The sequence below is a fragment of the Acinonyx jubatus genome, chromosome A1 (assembly GCF_027475565.1).
Source record: "Acinonyx jubatus isolate Ajub_Pintada_27869175 chromosome A1, VMU_Ajub_asm_v1.0, whole genome shotgun sequence".
Taxonomy (NCBI): domain Eukaryota; kingdom Metazoa; phylum Chordata; class Mammalia; order Carnivora; family Felidae; genus Acinonyx; species Acinonyx jubatus.
The window spans coordinates 92,185,711-92,213,043 of record NC_069380.1 but is presented as its reverse complement, the minus strand read 5'-3'; the positions used below and the strand labels follow the sequence as shown (position 1 = coordinate 92,213,043).

The 27,333-nt window shown below is 40.4% G+C and overlaps 1 protein-coding gene across 3 annotated transcripts in view; it reads right to left on the bottom strand.

Moving 5' to 3' along the window:
* The window catches only part of KCNN2 (potassium calcium-activated channel subfamily N member 2), a 463,206-nt gene that overhangs the window by 5,416 nt on the left and 430,457 nt on the right, over positions 1-27,333 (bottom strand). For all 3 annotated transcript variants that reach the window (XM_027076880.2, XM_053219819.1, XM_053219821.1), the window contains 2 exons: positions 17,141-17,251; positions 3,137-3,264 (listed from right to left, as the gene is read on the bottom strand). In XM_027076880.2, the coding sequence (XP_026932681.1) occupies positions 3,137-3,264; positions 17,141-17,251 (239 nt within the window). The remainder of the gene's footprint in view (positions 1-3,136; positions 3,265-17,140; positions 17,252-27,333) is intronic.

Below are 27,333 nucleotides of genomic sequence, written 5' to 3'. Positions count from 1 at the left end.
AATGTTGGTGGTGTTTTTTGGACGGCATCCATCTCTTCCGAGTTGGGGCTTCTTAGAAGCCTGGTTTTCTGACAGGTGGGTCATCTGAAACTCAGTGTTAGAGAAATTATGTGTACTGAATTTTTCGGCTCTGAGACAAGTTCATGTCGACTGCTGAGTCTACGGTTGAGATAGAAGAGTGATGAGCTTTAAGGTTAAAGTTGATACCAGAAAAAGTATTCAAAGGTATTTAGGAACAGAATGCTTCAAGGCATTGAGTGATGATCTAAAAAGACAGATCCGTTAGTGAAACAGAGGACACAAGCCTGAAGAAGCAGGCATCCACCAGAGACAAGGGAGGCCACGTGTCAGGGACAGAGGCTGTGAAGTTTGGAAAAGAGGGGAGTCCAGACAGAGCTCTGGAAAAGCTCTCAGGTCAAATGGGAGGATGGGAGAGGCCAGGGAGAGAGCTCTATCAAATGAGTTTGTAACTTCTCCCTCAAGCAGCAAGGTCTGATTTCACCCGATGCCATTTCACCGAGGCTGATGGTCTCACTGTGTCTGAATGGGAGGCAATGGGAGCCTTGCCCTTAAGAATCGAGCCCTGTGTGCTTTCCTGTATCACTAACTTAAAATGAGAGATTATGCACGATTAGAATCATCTAGCCAAACCCAGCCCATATAAATTTCCAATTGTATTTTTTTTTACAAAGTACCCCTCCCACCGCAAAGGAAATCTAACCCCAAGACTATATCATAAAAACAATTCAGAACATTTGAGCTGCTCGAAGCTCATCTACTTTAGAAGTTCATGTTGCTACCGAAGAAACAGACTGAGAAACGCCAAAGAAGCAGAAGAATTCATAAGGGGTTTCCTCTGTTACTCTATCCTGAAGCAGCATTGGGAAGACCCACATAAGCTGTACCTTGAAACTCTTAAAATCGGGTCAGGCCACCTTCCAGCAATCTAACAATTGCTTAGGGACAACGTGTCAACTTTGCTTCCCCAAATATTTTTTCCTAGCATACTATAAAAATTTTCAAACCTAGAGCAAAGTTGAAAAAAAAATTACAGCGACCATCCCTAAGCTGTCTGTCCCCTGAGGTTTCAGCATGAATGCATTTCACAATAAAAATATAAATGTATAAATACCCACCATTCACATGTGGCTACAAAATTACTACAGAAACTACCAAAGCATTTTTTCCCCAGTGTTTTTGTTAGATATAAAAACTCACCAATGGCATCAAAGGCCAATTTCATTTCATTATCTATTTAATAGGTACATCATTCTGATAGAAAGGGTTATAAATACGATCCCGGAGGACATGGGGTATGTGGCTGCTTGACCCATAGACTGACTGCACCTGCCCACACCAACAAAGGTAAGTTTTCTTTTTAATATACTTGAGCAGTATAGGTTAGTGGCAAAACATTAAAAGTACAAAGAATGCTTTCCCAGTATATACACATTATACCGTGTATACTTCTTCTACGAATGTTAGGTTCCTATATGGTTGTGGGTGTGTAGGAATGCCCTCTGTGCCAGGAGGGCTATGTCTGGTGACCCTGGAGGGAGAGGCCTGTCCTCAGAAGTGAAGGCCCAGCATCCCTTAGGGGACTCGCTCTCTGAGATCTAAACTTGAAGGAATAAAGATGTGGAGGCTCCACAGGGTGGGTATTTGGTTATAAAGGTGGCCATGAGCTTCAGCAAAGCAGCTCCCTATGTGAGCCAGATCTCCTACGTGTTCCTCTGTGTTTCGCTTTTATAATTTCCCACACTTTGAAAGAGTGTTACCTTAAGATTCCAGCCTTTCCTTACAAGGGACAGAAAGCACAGTTGTGGGCCCGGTGTGAAGTCACAGAACTAAAGGTGAAATGATGTCGCTTTGGTGCTGGTAGTGGCAAGATCATGACTGAATAGCTCTGAGTGGCCAGGAGGGCTGGCCACTCTACCATCCATGCAGAATCTCCCTCTCTTGTAGATCTCAGGGTGCCTGGATTTGATTCTCATTAAGGCAGGCAGCAATTTCTAGACGTAGTCCACATTTCCAGCGATAGTTATTCAAAAAACATAGTCAGAGGGAGAGGTCAAAGGGTAGCATTTGAATGCTTAGTGATTTCCCATAGAATGTGAAGTGTGATACAGTACCTATGAACTACCTAGATATACAAAATAAAAACTCCAGCTTCAGAGCTTTTCCGGTCTGCTGTGCTAGGCAGCTCTGAGAAGACCCACCTTACTGTGTAATCCAGACACCTAGAGTTTACCCACCTTTCTGTGATTGCCCTGGTAGGCTGCATGAGAAAAGCCACGTTTCTGACCCACGCATGTGACTGAGCTGCTCTTCCCCATACAGAAATGCCACTGAGTTAAGAGCAAGGCTGCACAGCCTCGAGACTGATGCCCACATGAATGTACTTACGGTAAGGATGCTGCCAGCCTGGGGGAGAAAGAGCTGGTGGCTTTCAGGTCATTATTGATACTTACTACATAGACATTTGTCTTTTCAAAGTCTATGATAGTTATATATAGCATAGAAACAAAGTAACATGAAAGAACTTAAGCATATGGAATAATGGTGGCCTCCGTAAGGTCAGAATCATTGTAAAAGGCACTATAAAATCTATAATCAACATACAGCAAATGGAAAATCCCCTATGTCCTGAGTAAAGACTAGTTTAAAAATGCAAGTATTAAATCAAGTGTAGGTACTGCCTTCATAGAAAGATGTTGGCAGCCTGTTTAAAAAAAAACCCAGAGCGATCATAAAATATTAAATGTTTTTCAAGATTTTGCAGTCAATACAAACGAAACATCCGAGGGCAAGCCATATGAATAAATAAGTTATATTAAGATATACAATTGCAACTGAAAATAAGGTTTCTAAAGAGAGAAACTGAGAAGACATTTTAATTAATATATTAAATGACTCTGCTCCCAATAAGGGATGATTTTGAGTCCAAAAAAGAACTGACAATTTTCTCAGCATTTCATTTATGGAATTATTAAATTGCCAAATAATGTCTTCTGGGAACACACATGACAGTGTTTTCTTTTTTCCCCCTCTCACAAAAGAAGAATAACCAAGTATGGGAAATTAAGACCCAGAGTTACAAAAAGCAGGATGACAATGAATGAAAAATGGTACTTACTGATGAATAGCTTGCAAGAATTTTCGTTGATGTTTTCTTACTTTTGCATGATCTATCTTTTTTACTAGCTTTGTATTTTTGTAAATTAGCCATGTTTCCCTGAGTACATTGGCAGCTGCGTTTTTCACCTGTTAAGAAAACAAACAAACAAAGCAGTTGATAAATTCCCAGAGCAGAATCCTTTGCAAACATGGCCAGGGGTCCTATTCTTTTTTTTTTTTTTAAATATATATTTTTTAAGCTTTTATTTATTTTTGAGACAGAGAGAGACAGAGCATGAGCAGGGGAGGGGCAGAGAAAGAGGGACACACAGAATCTGAAGCAAGCTCCAGGCTCTGAGCTGTCAGCACAGAGCCTGATGCGGGGCTTGAACTCACAGACTATGAGATCATGACCGGAGCTGAAGTTGGATGCTTAACCGACTGAGCCCTCCAGGCGCCCCCCAGGGGTCCTATTCTTAATCCCAAAGATCACGGTAATTCTAGCTCTGTTTAGTAACTATTTCTCAAAAGAGTATTTTTCTTGAATCTGTGCCTTTTAAAAGGTACCTCTATTTGTCTGGCACAACATTTAGGTTGAAATATTAGGGAGGTACTGATCTCTTTCTGGGCTTCTACCCATCAGGAACATTTTCATCCAACCAGTTCTTTTAAAAAGCAAGAGGTGGTTGTAACCTGTCTGGCAACATTGCAGGGGGGGTCAGGGGGAGGTTGGAAGAGGTGCTGAATTCTGCACCTTGTATTCCATTTGTTTTCCCCATGTTCTCCATTTCCCTGGAGAGAGGCAAAATGCCAGAAGGCCAGGGTGAATCTTGTCTTTTGCAAGCTTGCTTGGCATTTTTGGCTGTGAACTACAGGAAGGGCATGTTTCCACTGCTCAGTGTCCAAGCAGACCTATCCTTCTGCCCTTTCCGAGTGACTCAGCAAACTGTTAGCATGCTTTAATGAGCTGACAGTCTATGTTGTCATGATTTTGTGGGTTAATTTGAGTACACTGCATTTCAAACGGATGGGACAAACCTAAACGATACAAGTGTTTTAATGACATGGCTGAGACCTACTGTGGTTGATGGAAGGTATGAATACTTCCTAGTAATATTCAAGCACTTACTTTTGTGATTAGCTCTTCATCAATTTCTGGACATTGATAAAGGCCCAGCCACGGACAAGTTCGTCCTTCCTTGCTCACGCTACAGGTTCTGATGACCCAGAGCTTCCCCTTAAGCTTGTTGTTAATGACTTACTCTAAGAAATTGATCCATTGAATTCTTTTGAGTGATGGATAAAGGCTGTTTCACAAAGAGCAGGCTGCTGGGGGGTTGGGTGGAGGAAGACCACTTTTTAAGAAAGGCACTGTGGTAGGGAAGAGAGAGCCACGAACTGGACTTGAGAAAGGGTTCTAAGTTCTTGACTTTGGACTAACCAAGTGAAGTCAAGGGGATGAGCTAACCCTTGCAGGACTTTAGTTTTCTCTTCCCTACATGAGAAGAGTACAGAGAATTATCACTCAAGTCTGTTTCAGGCCTTAGACTTTCAATAAGGAAGAGTCTTAAAATTACATGACAACTATGATCCCAAGGAGGTATCTGTATTTTTTTACTTTGAGCACCGAAAGCATCAGGTTTGGTAGCTGACGGTGAATCTTTTTCACGCTGCTGAAAAGGTTTCTTTTTGAGGGAAATTGCTAGAACCCATTTGAAGAAAACGACGCTCTCCTAAAACTGCTTTTAGCACTGACTTTGGTCTATAATGCACTTTCTCTGGATATTCATCAGAGCCTGCACAGAGAGCATGCATTCTGAAACCAGTGGAAAAATGAAACGTCAGGTGCTGAGCACCAGCAGAGCATCTGAGAAACAGCACCACTATCCGCAGTGAAGTTCAAAGGTGTTCCAGTTAAATTCTTTGCTCTTCATTCTCATGGAAACACATTTCTCTTCTTTACAGGGGTAGGGAATGCTTTTCCATTTGGTCCTCATGTTCTTTTCAGAGGTAAGGATGCTATATAAGTGGCTAACGGTTGAGGACATTGCTTTTATTTTTTATTCATTTTTTAAATGAATGTTTGTTTGTTTGTTTATTGAGAGAGAGAGAGAGAGAGAGAGAGAGAGAGAGAGAATCCCAAGCAGGTTCTATACTGTCAGTACAGAGCCCAACATGGGGCTCATACTCACAAACCGTGAGATCATGACCTGAGCTGAAATCAAGATTGGAGCACTCAACTGACTTGAGCCCCCCAGGCACCCTGAGGACCTTGCTTTCAAAGGGAGAGGGGTGGGAAGTTACTGGCCAACACTGACTGGGGTTGGAATAGGGTCCTTCCACACTAGGAAGCAGAAGGGCCAGTTAAGCGAGGTCTCAGCTCTCTGAACAGCTTTACCACCTGGAAGAAGGCAAGGGGGCTGGGTGGCCGCCCCCTCCCTGATTTTATCAGCTCAAGACACAGAGGAGGAAGCTAGAAAACTTGGTAAAAACAGGTGGGACCATAACACAGCAGTTGAACATAGTAACGTTTGCAAGAGAACAAAACAATTGATTTCACTTTGGATTCCCATCCGCACACAGCAAATGCCAAATGACCCAAGTCCTTAAATCTTGAACAAGGCGATTCATTGCTTGTCATTGGTGTATTTTATATGATTGTTTTTCCTCTTTGGGATGGCAGGGGAATGGCTGAAGGGGAGTAGGGAACCTCAATTTCTGAATTCATGGGGGTGAGTGAAACCCCCAAGTTCTTTGTTGCAGGGTTCACATGCACAAAATGCTCATTGTAGTTGACAGGCTAAAAAATGAACATGATTCCTCGTCTGAAAATGAAATCCCTACAGCTGCTTTTAAAAACTGTGAAACACAGGCACTTATGTTGAAACATTTCCCTTTCTAACTCTCTAATAGGTGGTGAAACCCAGGAAGAAAACTCTGGAAGCATCCCATCTGCTGCTTTTTCAAAGTAGCGGTCACAAGACATGTGTCCAAAAGTAGAAATATGTGCTCTCTGCTTACTGGTCACATGTGTCTGGAATATGTTTTTCTGGTCTGTCTTTGGGTTGGAAGGGACAGGGTGGAAAGCACCTCAGTGTTTCACAAGCTCAAACAATGGGGAACTATCTGTTACATGACCATGACAGAAAACTTATAGGGGAAACTGGAGAAGAAAAGTTGCCTTGGAGGGAAAGTTTCCTCTGCTGATGTACTTAAGAATGCTGCCGTGACGTCTAACAGTGTAAACCTAGAGCTCTGTCCTGCCCTTCGAGGGCATTTATAGACTCTCAGAGGACAGGGGTATTGTCACTAACCTTTGTGTCTCCCTAGCTCAGGGCTTCGGACATAGGTTGCGCTAAGTATTTGGTACCATAGTGTATACATTGTATCATAAGAACTCCTTTTTTTTTTTTTAGTATTTTTATTATTTATTTTTGAGAGAGAGAGAGAGAGAGAGAGTGCATGAGCAGGGGAGGGCAGAGAGAGAGGGAGACACAGAATCTGAAGCAGGCCCCAGGCTCTGAGCTGTCAGCACAGAGCCTGATGCAGGGTTTGAACCCATGTACCGTGAGATCATAACCTGAGTTGAAGGCAATCACTCAAACGACTGAGCCACCCAGGCGCCCTGCATCATAAATTCTAATCATGAGCCACAGATACATATTTATTGACCACAGGACCTTCTTTTAAAAAAAAAAAATTAATGTTTATTTATTTTTGAGAGACATCATGAGCAGGGGAGGGGCAGAGAGAGAGGGGGAGACACAGAATCTGAAACAGGCTCCAGACTCTGAGCTGTCAGCACAGAGCCTGATGCAGGGCTTGAACTCACAGATCGTGAGATTATGACCTGAGCCAAAGTCAGACGCCCAATCGACTGAGCTACCCAGGTGCCCCGACCAAAGGACCCTCTTGATAAGAAGGGTATACAGGTTACAGAAGAGACGTAAGATCTAACTACATCTTCCCTAATTTCCATTTACTAATTCAAATTTATGAAGTGTCTACCATATGCTAGAGCCCATGATGGTTGTTATGCGGGATCACAGATCTAGCCCTCAAAAATTAGTAGCTGTAGTGATTCTTGTGCCAATTAATGAGCCAACAACTCTGTGCAATACTTTCCTAATGTCAAGAAACAAGGAGAGTGAGGGGAAGGTTCTTTCTTAGCAGGAAACTTCTCCCCTCCCATCATCCCTTCCTCCACAGCCAGGGAAAAAAGGAAAACATGAACATTTGCTCTGCCTGACTCATGCTCCATTGCAATTAAAATCTTTCATCAGAAACATTTTGAAAGGCATAATAATAATCAGTTATGTTGAGAAAACAAAAGCCCTAAAAGCAATAATACTATTAAAGATAACAGTACTTACCCAGATGCCTTAAAACCACCTTTGCAGTTCAAAAAGTCATGAAATGTTCTATCGCTGACGTTTACAGGTGGTGATGAAATATTAAAGCCAGAGGTCGTAAGGTAAAATATATTTTTAAGTGTAGTAATACTTGATAAACCACAAAAGCACTTAAAAGCTGACTGACTTTTCACTGAAACTTTGCCTTGCTCAAACCTATACAGATACACATTAGAGCACTGTTTTAAAGAGTACTTTGTTTATAGTTTTCCTTTGCTTTTGACTCTTCTGATTGTTACTTAATTGATTTTTTTGTTTGTTTGTTTGGTCCAGTTTCCCCTTGCCTCTCCCTTCAGAGACTTATTTTGGTGCAATGCTTCCATTCTTATCAGATTTAAGAGAAGGGACATAACCTCTGACTTAAGAAGCGAGAGTTTTCCACCTCTCGTTCTTGTAACTGTGGTAAAATGGGTAAAATGTTGCTTCACAGGCTGTGGGCAATGCCTCCAGGCTGCCGGGGACAAACACAGACAACACTTCTAAACCTGGACACTAGGACCACATGCCGCCCAGGCCCTCTTGAGAGCAGATACCTGGGGCTGGGTGAGTGCTATAGCTTTGGAACAGGGCAAGGTCAAGCGATCCAGTCACTTTGCTTTCTCACCCACGGGGCTGTGTCTCCAAGCACCATTTAAAAGCTCCAGAGACTCAATCCTCCAGAATTTCTGTTCCCTTGTTAAGAGATACGTAGGACAAAAAATTATATAACTGCATAATGGTGTTCTTATTATGGATCTTATTGAGAATTCTTAACAGGATTGGAAACACCCACAGTGGACATTAATATGTATAATTATCCTTTGTGGTACATCTAGCTACTTTAAAAATTACGTCTGGGCTCTCAGAATTGCTTGTTTTCAAGTTTCCTTCCAAAATGAAAGGGTGCAGAGGGCCAAACTCTAGGATTTCTTCTTGGTTCAGATGCAACTGAGGAGTAATAACATTTCCAAAAGATATAGCACAGTATCTATGCTATAGTATCTCTGGAAGGGTGATAAATTGCAAATCTATTAAGTTGCTGGTCCCATCTTACTAAAAGCCCAGTGACAGGTTATTGTCCTTAGGCTAATGATTTCATTTTGAAATCATTAGATTATTCTGGGTACGTGGCCACTTCTGAATTGTAGAGTGGCACGTTAAACTTCTGGAATTGCATAGAACAATCTCCCTTAATAGACTGTGCAAGGCATAATGTGCTGTACTTTCACACATGGTATTTCATGTGGCTGATGTTGTCCAACAGAGAAACGATTTCTATGTGAAATTGTTCCTCTGAAAACTTGTGCACAGTGAATAATTTTTCATGGAAACTGTTCAGTTCAGTTACGAAACACAATGGGAGGCTTGGAAAGTTACATTTCTTCTCAGAAGCATAATCAATCGTTTAACACTCACACTGCTTTTTTTTTTTTTTTTTTTTTACAGTCATGTTCAGATTTCAGAATGTCTATCATCATTACCTCTGTTGACCATGAGAAAAAAAGGATTTCTTCTGCTGCACTGCTTCAGGGGATAGTGGTAGTTTTCTCCAGCGGTAAGGAGCACCCTTGACCTTGTATTTTTAAGCTTCGTCTTGGTAACTATGTATGGTGTTTAGGTGCTTGTTTATTCTCTATTATGTCCCAGAATCATTCATGAATGATCATTCAGATTTTAGAACTCTTTTGAAATTGTAGTTGACATACAACATGACGTTAGTTGCATGTGTACAACATAGTGACTTGACAGTTCTACATGTTACAACATGCTCAGCCTAAGTACAGTTACATCTTTACATCACTGTACGAAGTTGTTCCAAGAATACGGAATCTACTCCTGATGCTGTACTGTTCCTCCCTGTGACTTGATTATTTTATAACTGGAAGTTGGTGTGTCTTAATCCCCTTCAACTGTTTTGCCCATCCCATACCCCACACCTCTCTGGCAACCATCAGTTGGTTCTGGGTATTTAAAAGCTTGGTTTTTTTAGTCTGTGTCTTTTTTTTTTTTTACTTTGTTTATTCATTTGTTTCTTAACTTATACATATGAGTAAAATCATATGGAATATGTATTTGTCTGACTTATTTCACTTAGCATTATACTCTCTGGCTTCATCCATATCGTTGCAAATGGCAACATTTCACTCTTTTTATGGTTGAGTAATATTCCATTGTGTGTATCTGTATCGCATCTTCTTTATCCATTCATCCATTGATTGAAACTTACATTGCTTCCATATCTTAACTATTTTAAATAATGCAATAAATATAGGGGTTTATATACCCTTTCTAATTAGTGTTTTACTCTTCAATACCCAGAGCTGGGTTGTATAGTATTTCTATTTTTAATTTTTTTTTTAGGAATGACTATATTGTTTTTCATAGTGGCTGCACCAGTTTACATTCCCACAACAGTGCACAAGGGTTCCCTTTTCTCCACATCTTTGCCAACACTTGTTATATATTGTCTTTCTGGTACTGTTTTGATTTGGATTTCCCTAATGATGTGGAATGTTGAACATCTTTTCAAGTGCCTGTTGGTTATCTGTATGTCTTCTTTGGAAAATTTGTGTTCAGGTTCTCTATCCATTTTTTAAAAAATGCTTATTTATTTTGAGAGAGAGAGAGAGCAGAAAGACTGCATGCGCATGAGTAAGGCGGGGGGGGGGGGGGCGGGATGGGGGAGAGATTCCCAAGCAGACTCTGCACTATCAGTGCAGAGGCCAATGTGGGACTTGAACTCACAAACTGTGAGAGCATGACCTAAGCCAAAATTAAGAGTCGGAAGCTTAACTGACTGAGCCACCCAGACACCCCTCTCTATCCATTTTTTAATTGGGTTATTTGTTCTTTTTGATGTTGAGTTGTAGGAGTTCTTTAAATATCTTGAATATTAACCCCGTATTGATATATCATTTGCAAATGTATTCTCCCATTCAGTAAGTAGATTGCCTTTTTATTTTGTTGGTGGATGATCCTTTTAATGTACTGTTGAATGTGCTTTGCTCATATTTTGCTGAGGATTTTTATATCTATGTTCATCAGGAATATTGGTCTGTAGTTTTCTATTTTTTGTAGTGTCTTTAGTTTTGGAATCAGGGTAGTGATGGCCTCGTAGAATGAATGTGGAAGCATTCTTTCATCTTCTAACCTTTTGGGATAGTGTGAGAAGGAGAAGTGTTAGCTCTTTAAATGTTTGGTAGAATTCACCTGTGAAGCCATTGGTCTTGGACATTTGTTGGCAGTTTATTAGTAGTAGTAGTTGGCATGGGTTTGGTATGGGATGAGTTTTATTACTAGGAATTGGTGTGTTCAGATTTTCTACTTTCTGATTCAGTCTTGGAAGATGCTATGTTTCTAAGAATTTATCCATTTCTTCTAGATTGTCCAATTTGTTGACATACAATTTTTTGTAGTAGTCTCTCATAATCCTTTTCATTTCTGTGGTGTTAATTATTTCTCCTCTTTTATTTCTGATTTTATATACTTGAGTCCTTGCTCTTTTTTTTTTTTTCATGAAGACTCTGGTTAAAAGCTTATCAATTTTCTTTACCTTTTCAGTGAATCAGCTCTTAGTTTCATTGATCCTTTCTATTCTTTTTTAGTCTCTATTTATTTTGGCTCGGATTTTTATTATTTCTTTCCCTCTACTAACTTTGGGCATAATTTATTCTTTTTTCTAGTTTATTTAAATGTAAGTTTCAATTATGTATTTATTATTTTTCTTGTTTCTTGAAGTAGGCCTGTATTGTTATGAATTGCCCTCTAAGAAATGCTTTTGCTGCATCCCTAATGCTTTGGACTGTTGTATTTCCATTGTCATTTGTCTAAAGGTATTTTTTTTAATTTCCCCTTTTATTTCTTCATAGATCCACTGGTTATTTAGCAGCATGTTGTATAGCCTCCATGTATTTTTTCCAGCTTTTTTCTTGTAACGGATTTCTAGTTTCATAGTGTTGTGGCTGGAAAAGGTGCTTGATATGATTTCAATCTTCTTAAATTTATTGAGCCTTGTTTTGTGGCCTAATATGTGATCTTTCCTGGAGAATGTTCCATACACACTTGAGAAGAACATGTTTTCTTGCTGTTTTGGGATGGAATGTTCTGTATATACCTGTTAAGTCCATCTGGTCTAACGTGTGTTCAAAGCCACTATTTCCTGGTTGATTCTGTTTGGAATGATCTATCCATTGATGTAAGTGAAGTGTTAAAGTCTCCTACTATTATTGTATTACAGTCAATTTTTCTTTTTTTGTCTGTTAATATTTGCTTATGTATTTCGGTTGGGTATATAGATATTTACAATTGTTATATCCTGACTGTTGGCCTGATCCCTTTATCATTATGTAGCACCTTTCTTGGTCTCTGGTTACAATCTTGGTTTAAAGTCTATTTTGCCTGAGATAAGTATTGCTACTCCAGATTTTTTTCACCTTCCATTGGCGTAGAATATCTTTTTCTATTCCTTCACTCTCAGTTTGTATGTGTCCCTGTGTCTGAAGTGAGTCTCTTGTAGGCAGCACAGAGATGGGTCCTATTTTCCTATCTATTTAGTCACCTTGTGTCTTTTGACTGGATCATTTAGTCCACTTTCATTTGAAGTAATTGTTGACAGGTATGTACTTATTGCCATTTTGTTGTTTTCTGGTTGTTTCTGTAGTTTTTCTGTTTCTTTCTTCTCTTGATCTCTCCTGGTTTGATAACTTTCTGTAGTTTTGTGTTAGGATTCTGTTTCTTTTGTGTAAACTTATTACTTACTGGTGTTTGGCCTGTGGTTACAACAAAGTGCATCTATAATATCCAATGTGTATAACAGTCTATATTAAGTTGAGGGTTGCTGAAGTTCGCAGACATTCTAAAAGCACTACCTTTCTATTTGCCACTCATGTTCTATGTGTATGACATCATATTTTACATCTTTAGTGTATCCCTTAACTAATTTTTGTATAATGTAACTGATTTTACTACTTTTGCCTTTTCCCCTCATACTAGCTTTGTAAGTGACTGATGCACTACCTTTACTTCATATATGCTTTTGCCAGTGAAATTTTTTCCTTTCATAATTTTGTTAAGACCCTTCTTTCCCACTTAAAGAAGTCCCTTTAACATTTCTTTTAAGGATGATTGAGTGGTAATGAACTCCTTTAGCTTTTGTTTGTCTGGGAAACTCTTTCTGTCTCCTTCAATTCTGAATAATAAACTAGCTGTGTACAATATTCTTGATTGTAGGTTTTTTCCCTTCAGCAATTTTAATAGATCACATGCCACTCCCTTCTCACCTGCAGAGTCTGCTAAAAACTCAGCTGATAGCTTTATGGAGTTTCCCTTGTACATAACTAGTTGCTTTTCTCTCATTACTTTTAAGATTCTCTGTTTAACTGTTGCCATTTTAATTATTTTGTGTTGCAGTATGGATGTCTTTGGATTCATCTTGTGTGGGGTTCTCTGTGCTTCCTGGACCTCTTTCTTTTGGAACATATTCCTCTGTGCCTTCATTTTGTCTCACTCTCCATGTTTGTTACAATGTATTAGGTAGATCAGCTAAGTCTCCTGGTCTTAGAAGTCAGGTATCCTGTGGGGCCCACTTGTGCAGTCCACCCTGGTCAGCAGAACCAGGTACTTCAGGGGTGTCTGCTGTGTGGGTTGCATGTGCCCTCCTGTTGCGCCTGGGCTGGACTGCTCTGGGCCTACTGGCAGGTGAGGCTGGTCCCCCTCCCTGGGGCAGTAGTTGGTTCAGGGGAATGCTCGCCAGGTGTGGTGGGGTGAACAGTGCTAGCAAGGACGATGGAGAGTACCAAAATTGGCTCCTACAAAGTCTGGCCAACCCAGGCTGCAGGAGAGAAAAAAAAAATTGTATCCACCAGCACTTCCATTCCTGGACAAGTTCCTACCCATTCTTGCCTCTCCAGCACATACCCTAAAATTATTCAATAAATTTCCTTCATGTATAATCTAGGTGCTTTCCAGTCTGTTGTCTGTGCTGGGTGTTGGATTGAGAGGGACTTAGAGATACAGTGCACTGGCCCTTTAAGAGCAGAGTCTCAGAGGCCTGTAGGCCCCCATGTCTTTCAGAGGTAAGCCCTGTCAACTTTTGAATTCTGAACGTATGGGGACTCACCTTTCTGTTGAAGGTCCCCAGTAACAGGGGATGTCCCATTATGTGATGTTTGCTGCTTTTGTGCCTTAGGTAGGATCCCTGTACCTGTGACCTCCGTCCATCCTATGGGTCGCCATGCAGGCAATTTGGTTCTCAGGTCCATCTTCACTGCTTCTCCATGTACCTTTTTCTTTTAAGTCTTCAGTTGTGGAAGATCTGTTCTGTTAGTGTTCAGGTTGTTTTCAGAGTCAGTTGCATTATCTGTAGTTGTAGCCTTGGTATATCCATAGGAAGAGGTGAGCTCAGGACCCTACTATTCTGGTATTTTAGAATTTTTATTTAAAAACTTAAAATTAAAAGTAGGGTCATTTAGAAATTCCATAAATAACCAAATGGAATCAAGTTCCAAGTAAATGGTACTCATTAAGTTGAAGAGGACTATAAAAGGGCTATTATTTTCATATATTGTATTGACTATAATAATGAAATGGGTATCATAAATGAGAAATTGATGTTTGGTTCTAATGACGTTTTAACATTTGTACCTGCACTTAATGACATTTTGCCTATAAAAATCAAGCTGTCAGCAAGACTTCTTGGAGTGCCTTGGTCCGAAGTAATACTGCAAAGTAGCTAAACTTTTAAGGAGGCGTAATAAAATAAGAGAATTAATAAAGCATCATGGAGAATGTGAATTTTGAATTTACAATAATACTTCTTATGAGAAAGCTTTCTATAAACAGATTCCCTATAGATAATGAGTCAAGCTAAAGTATACAAGAACTTGTGACAGAAGAGCTGTAAGATCAGAAAACATGATCCACTTGGGGAAATGAGTCCCATTCATAAAAACGAATGGAAGTCATCTAGATCCACAGCCCTCCAAAAGGGGCCAAGAATGGGCTTGGGGGGGGGGTGGGGTCACAAGCAACAAAAGCAAGAACACAAGCCAAGTTTTCTGCCCCAAGTACAGGAAACAAAAAACAGTTCTTATATCTGATTTGCTGAAGGAAGAGTACCAGAAAAGCTTACAATTTCCTGAGTCCTGGAGTTTGGTATTTCAGTTCTATATCCTCAGCAGTTAACACAGAACTCCAACAATATTAGGCAAACTGCAACTCGAATAGGTATGCTATATATTTTGTTAAGTAATTACATTTTATTCCCAGGAAGATTACGATAAATTCAGTATATATGAAGAATACCCACTATGAGGACTGTCCCAGGCTCCAAATCCTGTGGGCAATTTTGTCCCAGCCATGTCTAGAGACACATTTTTGGTTGTCACAAATCAGAGAAAATGCTACTGGCATCTACCAAGGATGCCGCTAACCAGTCAACAATGTACAAGGACATCTGCACAACAGAGAACTATCCAGTCCCAAAGGTCAATGGTGCTGAGGCTGAGTGATCTTGAGCTAAACTAATTAAATTATAAAACCAACCTGGAATGGCTCCCAGCTGAACCTGGGAGACCTGTACAAATCTCACAGATTTTAACATCATAGTCTGTTCAGTAAGTAGGATATGGAACATTGATGTCCCAAAGTAAATCTAAAGAAATGGCATCTTACCTTCTTAAGATAAAACTAAGTACCTGCTTAGGAAATGCGGGGAAATCTGCGTCAATGTGCTAACTTGGTTCTTCTAATTTGTGATCCTGTCCCAGCTTTTGGTGTTGTTGCTGAAAAGATTTACATGCAGATGTATGGGCTATATGGTGTTTTAATGGAATTTTCTACCTCAGTGTGGCATTCAGTTAATTCTTATGAAATTTATAAGGTATGATCTTCATGATAAAATTGTTTGGATTACACAGGGGACTTTTTGGGAAGAGTTCTTTTGATAAAGTAAAGTTCTTTTGACTCTCAATACGAACCGTACAGTATGAAATGCATCCAAAATCCACAAAACATCTGTTACGATTTTGGATTATATGTGGACTAATAGCTCTGAATTTATGGCTCTCCTTGTGCTTTTCTGTAACATTCACCAATGGTCATGAGTTTGGAGAGCGAATTCCGGAGTTGAGAGAAAGCTGTGCAGAGTAGAAGACATTCTAAAGGGGCACCTCCAGGCCAAAAGCATGATATCTGCAATCGAGTGGCTGAGATCACCTAGACTATATGTGGACCTTCCAAATGCAATAAAGTCTCACAATAGTGTCTGGTGGTAAGACTTAGAAAATAGCAAGGCAACTGGAATCCATGCTTACATTTTGTAAATACTGTCCTTATACATAAATAGGCACATTGAAATGACAGAGCTATTAGGAAGTATTTACCAACTGAACCACGATTACTTTTATGTATGCAACCAAAATCAAAAGTGAGTAAAAACAGGGGTGCCTGGGTGGCTCAGTCGGTTGAGCGTCCGACCTCAGCTCAGGTCATGATCTTGCTGCTTGTGGGTTCGAGTCCCACATCAGGCTCTGTGTTGACAACTCAGAACCTGGAGCCTGCTTCAGATTCTGTGTCTCCCTTTCTCTCTGCCCCTCCCCCCATCTCAAAAATAAATAAACATTAAAAACAATTTTTTTTAAGTGCGTAAAACCACTGAAAATTGGAACTCTCCTTGAACCAGCCATGGATTCCTTTATGGGTAAAGTTACCAAATGACAATGTGTTTTGCTATTTGGATGACAGCCTGATTGGATTCTCCTTTGAGTTATGTTAGCAGCATGACACTGCTAAAAAAGGATTTTTAGCTTTATTTCTGACCTTGTATTTTGGTCTCTCATGTGACTAGGAAGAGAGGCTAAACATTTGGCAGGAGTGGGAGAAGAAGCTTTTTCCTCTTGGATATAGTGACGTTGAGCAAGCTACCTAACCTCTCTGTGTCTTGGCTTCCACATTTGTAAAATGGGCAGAATGCTAGTGCCTCTCTCAGAAAGTTGTCTGCGTATGACACCAGTTTACACAGGTGACATACTGGGAGCCAAGCCTTGTACAGAGAGAGTGTCAACACCGTGATTCCCGTTTTCTGCCATATTTTCCCAGTGGGCTCTGCTGCCCTTCATCTCTTGCACAGCCTTTAAATCACAGAAGGGGCCTGTCTGTGCTCCTTGGAGTCCTACAAGTCGCTGGTGGTTTCTTATTGTCCCTGCACACCCAGTCTTTAGACCAGAGACTGGCTCACAGAAGCTCAGTAAAACATTGTTACATCACTCTAGATGACACTCTAGATTTCTAGATAACATTGACAGCCTGCCTCTTCCTATTCAATCTAATATCACTCCCTTCTTGTATCCTGCAAACTGAAATGTTAAGTGTGCCTCTTTGTTTATACTGACGTGGTCTAGGTTTATCCTTGAGTAAATACCAAGGTTGTCCAATTATTTCCTAGCTGACGTAAAGTTACGACTGGCCTATTCTCAAAATGTGGGGGGAAAAAAATGGAACAGATTCCAAGAAGGCCTTAACTTTAAACCAGGTTGTTTCAGCTTGAGAGGTCAAAACAGAAATCGATTGCCCACCCCTGCAATGGAAAGCACACGAAAATCTTCCCTCTGAAGATCCATGGGGTGGTAACTCACCCTTTTAGTCAGCTGAGTATCCATCATGAAATTGTGCACGTGTTTTTCTGCTTTGGTAAGTTCTAGCTTCCTTGCCACGACAGCTACCACCAGGGCTGTGCAACCAGCACCCTGAAAATCAGAAGAGAAGAGAACCCCAACAAGTTATGATTTTTGGTCTCAGCCACAGTAAAAAATGTTTTTCACCAAGTACATAAGAAGCTGGAGATTAAAAAAAAAAAAGTAGCATTCAGTGGCTTTAATAATTATGACCAAAAATGCATGGTCAACAAACACAAGTAGCATGCCCAGAAATTGGGATTCAAAACCTTAGTTCACGTATTTTAAGATCTCAAGCATAATATGTGAATCAAACATATTTTAATACTAAGAAATAAATGGTAAAGGGGCAACTTGCTGAAATTGCAGACATTTGTTAAAAAACAGAGCAAGTCTGTCTGGAAATATAACAGGAACAAGTAATAGATGAGTAAATTAGCATAAATGCATGGAGTAGAAATAACAATTATTCTCTAAAAAAATAACACTGCATAATCTTCTCTCAAGATAAGACCAGAGGTCTTCCACCCAATTGACTGTGATGTACCAGGAATGAAAAGAGAGAGCTGCATTATCTCGGTGTATGCACAACTTCAAGATCATGGGAGGATCTCTGTGATTTGAACCTGGACAATGGAGACATAGAAAGTGTTGAACATAAGGCATAGTCGTCCTGTTCAGATGCTTACCAATACTAAGAAAGGCATGGGTTACCTTTATTTTGCAAAAGATCAGCAGCGCTGTGTTTTGAATGATAGGCCCCTGTGCAGGTCTCTTGGGAAGAGATGTGAGACACTGTGTGGTACCCCAGGGATTAGAGTTTCCTGCTCCATGATCACGGGCATGAGGTGTGAGGACTTCTTGGTTGTAAGAGCAGTGATTACATACAGGGCCAGGAGGCAGGGCTGGGCACCTCTTGGGGGGTGGGGGGCAGGAGGCGGTCTAGGCAAAGTCATGCTGTTGCTGCCACCTCATGGGTCCTGGGCACAACTGACTTACCAGGAGAGAAGGGGGAGCTACTGAGGAGCTGTCACAGCCTGAAGAGCTCCTGACAGGCCTGTGAAAGGGAAGTCCAGCCCTCCAGAAGGAATCACTCCCCTGAGAGGGCCACAGGGCAGTAGATATTGCCCAACTGTCTCAGTGGACACAGAGCAACGAAGGCAGGGTCCACACAGGAGCCCAGTGAAGAGGGACACCCAACAGCATGATGTTACAATTGTGGATCTTTCAACAGACTTGAATCCTCTTAAACTAGTTTTTTTAAGTGTATTTATTTATTTTGAGTGGGAGAGAGAATCTCAAGCGGCTCCGCATTGCCAGCGCAGAGCCCGATATGGGGTTCCATCTCACCGTGAGATCATGAACTGAGCTGAGATCAAGCGTCAGATGCCTAACCGACTGAGTCACCCCTGAACTAGTTTTTAATAGCATCACCTTTATGTTCGCAAAAATGGTAACGTGCTCACTGGCTAGTTAGCCAGGAGAGTCTCAAGTTCCCATAAGGTAACCTGGCTTTCCTTATGACAAATAGGTCTGAAAATCACTCATTATGAAAGTAACTCTGCATCTTCCATATAAGGTAGTCTTCATCTTCAGGATCTAATATTGAGGAGTGGTAGTTGCTCCTAGCATGCCCGTGTCCGTAATATGTTATGGCTGTATTAAAATTTTATTTCTGCGATGCTTAAAGACAACGTAATATTTAAATAAGCAAGTGAGAAAATTATATGCCTAATTTGCTCCTAATTTTAATTTTTAGAAAGGACCCACAGTTGGGAACAAATTTAAGGAGACGAGCAACCTGTACTCTGAAAACTGTAAGACACTGATGAAAGACACTGAAAAGGACACAAATCCATGGAAAGATATAACAGACTCATGAATGGGAAGAATTAACAATCTACAGATTTATTGCAATCCCTATTAAAATTCCAATGGTATTTGTCACAGAACTAGAACAAATGAGCCCCAAATTTGTACAGAACCACAGAGAACACAGCTGGGTAGCATGCTCCCTGATCTCAATCTACACTGGAAAGCTATGGTAATCAAAACAGTACGGTACTAGCACAAAAACAGACACATACATCAATGGAGTGGGATAGACAGCCCAGACATAAGCCCATGCTTATATGGTCAATTTACATCAAAGGGGACAAGAATAAAAGACTGGGGAAAAGACAGTCTTTTCAATAAATGGTGTTGGGAAAACTGGACCACTTTCTTATACCATACACAGAAATAAACTGCAAATGAATTAAAGATCTACCTGTTAGACCTGAAACCATAGAAGTCTTAGGAGAAAACATAGGCAGTAAACTCTTGGCCATCACTCTGAGGAGTAAATTTTAGATTTGTTTCTTCAGGCACGGGCAACAGAAGCAAAAAATAAAAGGACAATATCAAACTAAAAAAGCTTTTGCACAGTGAAGGAAATCATCAACAAAACAAAAAGGCAACATACCTACCTAACAGAGAAGATATCTGCAAATGATAGGTATTCAGATAAGGGGTTAATATCCAAAATATGTAAAGAACTCCTACAACTCACTCAATAGCCAGAAAAATCAGATAACTTGATCAAAAATGGGCAGAGAACCCAAACAGACATTTCTCCTAGGAAGACATCCAGATGGCCAATAGACACATGAAAAGATGTTCAACGTCACTAATCATCAGGGAAATACAAATCCAATCCATACCACCTCACACCTGTCATAATGGCTGATACCAAAAGGAAATAACAAGTGTTGGCAAAGATGTGGAGAAAAAGGACCCCTCGTCGTGCACTGTTGGTGGGAATGCAAACTGGTACAACCACTGAGGAAAACACCATGGCAGTTCCTCAAAAAATGTTCAAAATAGAACTGCCATATGATCCAGTAATTCCACTTCTGGGTGTTTACCTGAAGGACATGAAAGCCATAATTTGGAAAGATATATGCATCCCTATGTTTATTGCAGTATTATTTAAGATAGCCAAGGCACAGAAGCAACCTAAGTGTCTATCAATAGATGAACTGATAAAAATGTTGTGTATGTCTACACAATGGAATATTACTCAGCCATAAAGAATGTGATCTTGCCATTGGAAACAGCATGAATGGAACTAGAAGGTTTTATGCTAAGTGAAAGAAGTTGGAGAAAGACACGTACTATATGGTTTCTCTTGTATGTGGAGTTTAAAAAAAAAACGGACATCACAGAAAGAGACTAATAAATATAGAAAACAAACTTGCAATTATAAAATAAATCATAGGGATAGAAAATACATTCCAGGGAATACAGTAAATAATATTGTGGTAACTTTATATGGGTGACAGGGTAGCTAGACCTACAGGGATCATTTTCTAATGTATAGAAATGTCAGGTCACTGCGTTATACACTGAAACTTATATTGTATATCAGCTTACTTGAAATTAAAAAAAATGGCCTTTGGAAGCATACCCATCTATTCTGTTCACTTTCAAATGTTTGCCACAAAATGTACACAGTTTTGGTGTACTGATAAGGGGCTAATCACAATCAGCGGATGGAATCTGTGGCCACTCAAGATGGCTGTCTATACCTACCCACTGGAGGGCAACACTTGCTTGAGAAATATAGGATCACCTGCAGGCTGTTCCCAGGTGCTTGTCAGTCAGTGAGTTACAAGAGATTCAAGAGCAGGGATGCTTTCTGAATAAGCAGAAAATGTAAAAATCTGAGGGGCTTCCACTGTTAGATATCTGAGAGCGGCAGTTGGCACTCAAAGTTGAGTATTGTTTTCCCCTGGCAGGTGGCCACTGCTGAGATCCTTCTGGAAAGAAATCAACATCCTAACAGGAGTGGAAAATCACTGGTATCAAGAGCCTTTGAAAGTCGATTTTTATTTGTGTTTATTCTTGGGCTCTCTTTTTTCCTGCTACTGGCCCATTCCTTGCTGAGTGTTCTCTAGATCCCCCAAAGTCTTGTGCATGAAAATGAGTATCGCTGTTGCAAACTGCAAAAGCAAGGGAGTGTGACAATTTGGGAATTACTGCAACTATTACCTGTGTATGTCACTCCATTATCCTAGCTGTACCCTTTGATGGCACTTCAAGAGCCACTTAGGAAACCTCTTTCTGTTCATATACAGTCACTCCTTTATTTATTTTTAGTTTATTTATTTTGAGAGAGAGACAATGAGCATGATTGAGGGAGGGGCATAGAGAGAGAGGACAGAGAGAATCCTAAGCAGGCTCTTCGCTGATGAGGGCCCTGAACTCACAAACCATGAGACATGACCTGGGCTGAAATCAAGAGTTGGACGCTTAACCAACTGAGCCACCCATGTGCCCCTCCTTTACTTTCATTTTAATTAGGGAAGCCATACACTTCTATGTCCCCAGGTCCTGAATAAACCAGACGAGGATGCCATGTGTATAGAATTGGGTTTCAAAACAGTAACTTTACAAAAATAAAATAAATGTGGAGATATGCAAAATTGCTGGTTCACCTCCGAAAGCTTTCTAGGTCCAAAGTAAATCCCTGCCAACATGAATGTCATTTAAGTCATTTAAGTCACAGTGTGACGCTGCTGTCCACTCAGTATCTATTTCCAGGAGCGTTCTGTTTCATCAAATGAATACAAATGAGAGTAAACATGCTTTTACAACATTTTCTCCAAAGTTGTCGTCATCACAATGGATGTGGAAACAGTTGGGATGAACATATGTTACTCTCTGAAATGAAGATCCCTGTATGTCTTTAACAAGATGAGTCATATTCCTTTCACCAGAGTCAGAAAGTGTATCCTGGTTACTTTTCTCCCATTTCGTTTATGTTATGATGGAAAAACTAAACAGATCATTGGCCTGTCCCTTCAAGATGCTCAGGCACCTAAAAACTAAATGAAGAGAACACAGTGTTTATGAAGCCAATATATTAAAAGCAAATCTTGAGGCTCTCCTTAGCTGGTGTATCTTCTTTCCTTCTAACAAATTAGATGTTGCAAGGGAGAGAGAGGAAGAGGAAGGAGAAAGGCCTTGTCCATAGAAGAGGTAATTATGAATGTTCATCTCCCTATGTCAGCTCAGTGTGAAGCACACAAATGATGACCAGAGTGCCTAAGTAGTAGTTGAATACCAACACCTGAAGAGTCTTAGCTGCTGCCAAATTAAAATACAGGACTTTTTGGGCACTGGGTGGCTCAGTCAGTTGGGCGTCCGACTCTTGGTTTTGGCTCAGGTCATGATCTCACGGTTCGTGGGTTCGAGCCCCACGTCAGGCTCTGTGTTGCAGTGTGGAGCCTGCTTGGGATTCTGTCTCTCTTCCCTACCCCCTCAAAATAAATAAACACACTTTAAAAATAAAATACAATAGTTTTCAGGGCACCTCGGTGGCTTGGTCATTTAAGAGTGGGACTCTTGGTTTCAGCTCAGGTCATGATTTCACACTTTGTGAGTTCAAGCCCCGCATCAGACTGTGCTGATGGCATGGAGCCTGCTTGGGATTCTCTCTCCCTTTCTCTCTCTGCCCCTCCCCTGCTGACTCAGTCTCTCAAAATAAATAAACTTTAAAAAATTTAAAATATGGTACTTTTCTCCACTCTATATTTCCTCATCAGAGCACAGAAATCGTAAGCCATGTTGGCCCCCAGGATGCCCAAAAGAGACGTTCATCTTCCCCCAGGTAATTTTATCATACAATGTTGGAAAAGTTCAAAGTACTCCCATAATTTTACTTCAGGTCACCTGGTTGTTCTCATCCTGCAAATACTTTCGAGAAGCTTTTCGATAAACCATTTTGGGAGCAAGCTTTTAACCATTTAAGGATGCAAGCCTGTACAGAAAGGAAATTCCTTTATTAGGACGTTTGGGTAAAGGTTTTGATTCTGATTTTAAAAAGGCAGCTGCCAAAGATTTAACGCAAATACTGAAATGTGTAATTTTCTTTTAGAAGTCCCAGAATCCCCACCCTCACCAAGAAGGACTAATGAAAAAAATGCTAGTGTTCAAAATACTCCAGCATTAAATTAATTATCTTCCTGCAGTTCTAATAATCACTCCTAAAAGCTCAAACTTCAGTGTGATAGCCAATTTCTTTGACTAACGGTAATTAAAATTTATCAAAACATAGTTAATTTGAAAAAAAAATCATGCTTTTTCCTTAAGATACATCCAAATTAATAAAGCAGCTTTAAGCCTGATTAATATTTTTCATTTAAAAATATCAGCTTATCCTCCAAGAGGAAGGTAAAATGAGTGTTTGAAAATACTGCCCATGTTTCTGTCCCTGGGCTTGAGTGACTCAGTATATAGAACAATAAATAGATTTTAGTGCCCTTGTCTGATATAAATATTTTTTCATGAAAGTTCTGGCAAATAGAATTCTCTAAAAGACTCAGCTTTGTTGCTACATCCTACTGGAATTCTGCATGATCTCCTTGGGTCGTGAAAATCAATGACAAGGTAATTTTGAAGAGAAATGCCCCGAGTTTATCAAAGACGGGGTGGTACTTGCGGATAGGAGGGCAGAGGTCAGGTACCATGTCCTCATCCAATGGAAGAGGGGAGGTGGGTGTGGTTTTTTGAGTTCAGGGATAAAACCAGTGCCTGGAAAACCCAGGTCTCCCTCAGAGTGAATTACTTGTTCAGCTCATTCTTGTACTTGGATGGTTGGAAAGTGGCACAGAACTCTGGTCATCAACAATGACTCATCCCCGGGTTTAAATCTCCTTATTAGCAACGGCGCTAGTGTGAGTGCATGTACTTTAGAGACAGGAAGGCCAGCCTTGCCAACTAAAAATGCTGATAGTTTAGAAAACTTAGGTGGAACCGTGGCATCTACAAGTCAAAAGCTAGAAGGTCACAACAACTGCCGCCTCTATTTGCCTGTGCTTGAGAGAAACCAGCGGTCATCTTTCTTAAGGAAGTTTCTTGTGCAGAAATGAAGGTCGGCTTGGGGGCATTGGTGGGGAATTTAGCCTTAGGGCTGAATAGGCCCGTGGTACCCCTCCTGCTACCCTGCACAAAATAGGAACTATCCTAAGAATTTAAAGATAGGCTTTCCACACTGAGCCTTTATTTGATGAGATTCAGTGAATACACCAGAAAGACCCCCCAAAATAAATGAAAAGTAAATTAAAAACTTCTTCAAAGTTAGTATTTGATAGTAAACACCTGATGCCAAATTGTGTAAGACACATATAAAGGATCCTAGGTTTTTATTTTATTATTATTATTTTGCTTATTCATACATGCAGTACCAAGTTTCTTGGGATTTCCATATCCATTGGCAGGGAAAGAAAAATCGCTTAATGGAAAGACAGAAAGTAGCAGGAATATAACCAGACCTTAGGTTTAGCCCTCTTGAATACCAGTCATTTTCCTTATAAGCTCTTGCTAATTTATGGCTATGTTTTGGAATACTCTCAGACTGAGTGGACAGTGTAGTGTGTAATCCTACCCTTCAGGATTAAAACTGCTGACCTCTGACAGTTGACTGAACCACCATGGGACCTTCAATTAAGGCTCCTCAACCCTGGGGTAAATTGATGCTGACAGGATTATTATCCGAAGTTCTCATCCTAAGATGGTATAAAAATTAATGACTATATTATTGTTGTTGTTCCCTAAGTAAAACTTGAAAGATTCACTGGTGCCATGATTTTTCAATTGTTATGAAATGCAGAAGTGTTTGAGCAAAACCTAAATCACACTTCTGAAAGGGACTCACTTGAGTTGAGGAATCCATGGGGGGACCCTGTGGAAGTCCAAGGGGACCATTTATCACACACCAACCTGTGTCCCTAGGATGGGGCAGATGATACTTCATGTTTAAAGGTAATTTTGCCCCCAAATCTGGTCATCCATATTCTACACAAAGGGCCCACAAGAGACGTCATAATTCCACAGAAATGGAGAAGTGAAAATTGCAAACGAACGAAGGACCTTCATTCTCATATAAGACAGGAGATACTCTGTCACCAATGAGGTTGTATTGTCCTCTTGAAACAATCATCTGTATTCATAAGCAAGGGGAGATGAGAGCTTCCAGAATGTGTTTTGTCTAGATGTGCAGATATGAAAGGGCAGACAGGATAACGTTTTAAATGCTAAGCAAAACAATTCCCTTCTCTGCATCCAGTTGGAGATCATGAGAAACCAGCTCGAGCCGACAATAGCGAAGACACAACAATCTCACAAGGTTGTCTGCCTGCCACCTTCAACCAAAAGAATAAAGCCATTGAGAGAGTTCATGCCATTGGTTATGGTGACATCCACACTAATGAATCCTCAGGTCCTTGGTACAACCCCACAGAGGAAAGACAGATGAATAAGGAGAAAAAAGGAATTACAACCTTCATGGCTTTTCTCTGGAAGGGTGATGAGTGACTTATTATACGATCCTAGGATTTTATGGTTTTAAAATACTATCCAGGAGAGAGAATGAGATCTTTGTCTCCTCGGCTTTACTATCAGGTAGGTCTTGGTAAAAAAGGAACTTTCTGCGTGATTTGTCTGACCTATCACAGTGTAATACCTCTTCACATGTTTCAGTATCTGAGATCCCGTTATTCTAGCATTTCCATCATCATTTATGTAGAACATTGTAAACGAAGTTGTAAAAACTATGAGAAAAGTTTTGCCTGATTGGCTTGTATTCACAATTGATATTTCAAGTGAGGAGAGGTTATTTTTTGAAATGTTCACTTGTTACTCTCTTAGAAATATTCTGGAAAACTCTCTCTCCTCATTGTCTAACAATTTATTTCTGCCCAGAGCACTGCAGATTAATCTTAATGTCCTTGGCTCCCAAAAATATCACTCATGACACAAATTAAGCTATTTAAAAATTTTAAATCACGGTTTAATTTTGGGTTTGTAACCAATGAAATGTGAACATCTAAGATGATGCCACAAAATAATTCATTCGTTTCATTAGCTTTATCAAGAAATGCAGTGCTCATTTCTTTATTTGTACATTTTTGAAATGGGTAAGTGTTTTAGATGTTAGCATGTGGATCGACTGTACCTTATGTCAAAGTAAAAAAAAAAAACACATAAAGGTATAAATTCTATCAATTTCAAAACACAAGAACCAGAAAATTCAAATATAAGAGAAAACAAAGAAATACAGTACTTTGGAGAAAATATACAAGATGATTCAGGGATGGCCCTGTCCTCTCTCAGAAGTATTGTAAATCGTATTTCTTTTTCACAATTTAGTAGGGGCCAGATGGAGAGAGGGAGAGAGAGAGAGAGAGAGAGAGAGAGAGAGAGAGAGAGATGGCCCAGGGGAAATCTGACATTGTACAGTTTATCTAAACATGCATTGCAGAAAGCCCAAGGGGCAACAGACAAATAAATCCCCCCCCCCCCAAAAGGAAGCCATATCTGGCTTAGATAATCCCCAGGTGACAAACTGGTATTTAAGTCTCTTGGAGGGGGGGAGTATCTGACAAAACATATTTCAGCTTAAGGAAACTAACCTTTTATATGAACTGTGAAAACAAGTGATCTTTTTCTAGGTATCTATACTGCCAGCCAAACACTGTACAGGCAAACACTGTACAAGTTTGTAGGAAACCTCCAGCCATACACTGCCGATCCCTGGGAAATTTACAAGGGATAGAATTAACTCCCCAACTCACCCCCAGGAGACTGCTCTGGGGCCTGACTCAACGGGAGGCTGCCTGGGCTAGGGACAGACACAATCCTATTCCTCCTAGCATTTCACATAGGCTCGTCCAAGATTACTGAATTTCTCTACATGCAAGTAAACCATTTTGAGTGGGGCCAGTTAAGAAAGAAATCTGTCCCGGGGTGCCTGGGTGGCTCAGTCGGTTGAGCGTCCAACTTCAGCTCAGGTCATGATCTCATAGTTCGTGGGTTCGAGCCCCATGCCGGGCTCTGTGCTGACAGCTCAGAGCCTGAAGTCTGTTTCGGATTCTGTGTCTCCCTCTCTATTTGCCCCTCCCCTGCTTAGGCTCTGTCTCCCTCAGTCTCTCAAAAACAAATAAATGTTGAAAGAAAGGGAAGGGAAGGAAGAAGGAAAGGAAAGGGAAGGAAAAAGGAAAGGAAAGGGAAGGAAAAAGAGAAGGGAAGGAAAAAGGGAAGGGAAGGGAAGGGAAGGGAAGGGAAGGGAAGGGAAGGGAAGGGAAGGAATCTGTCCCTTAGAAGGGAAATAG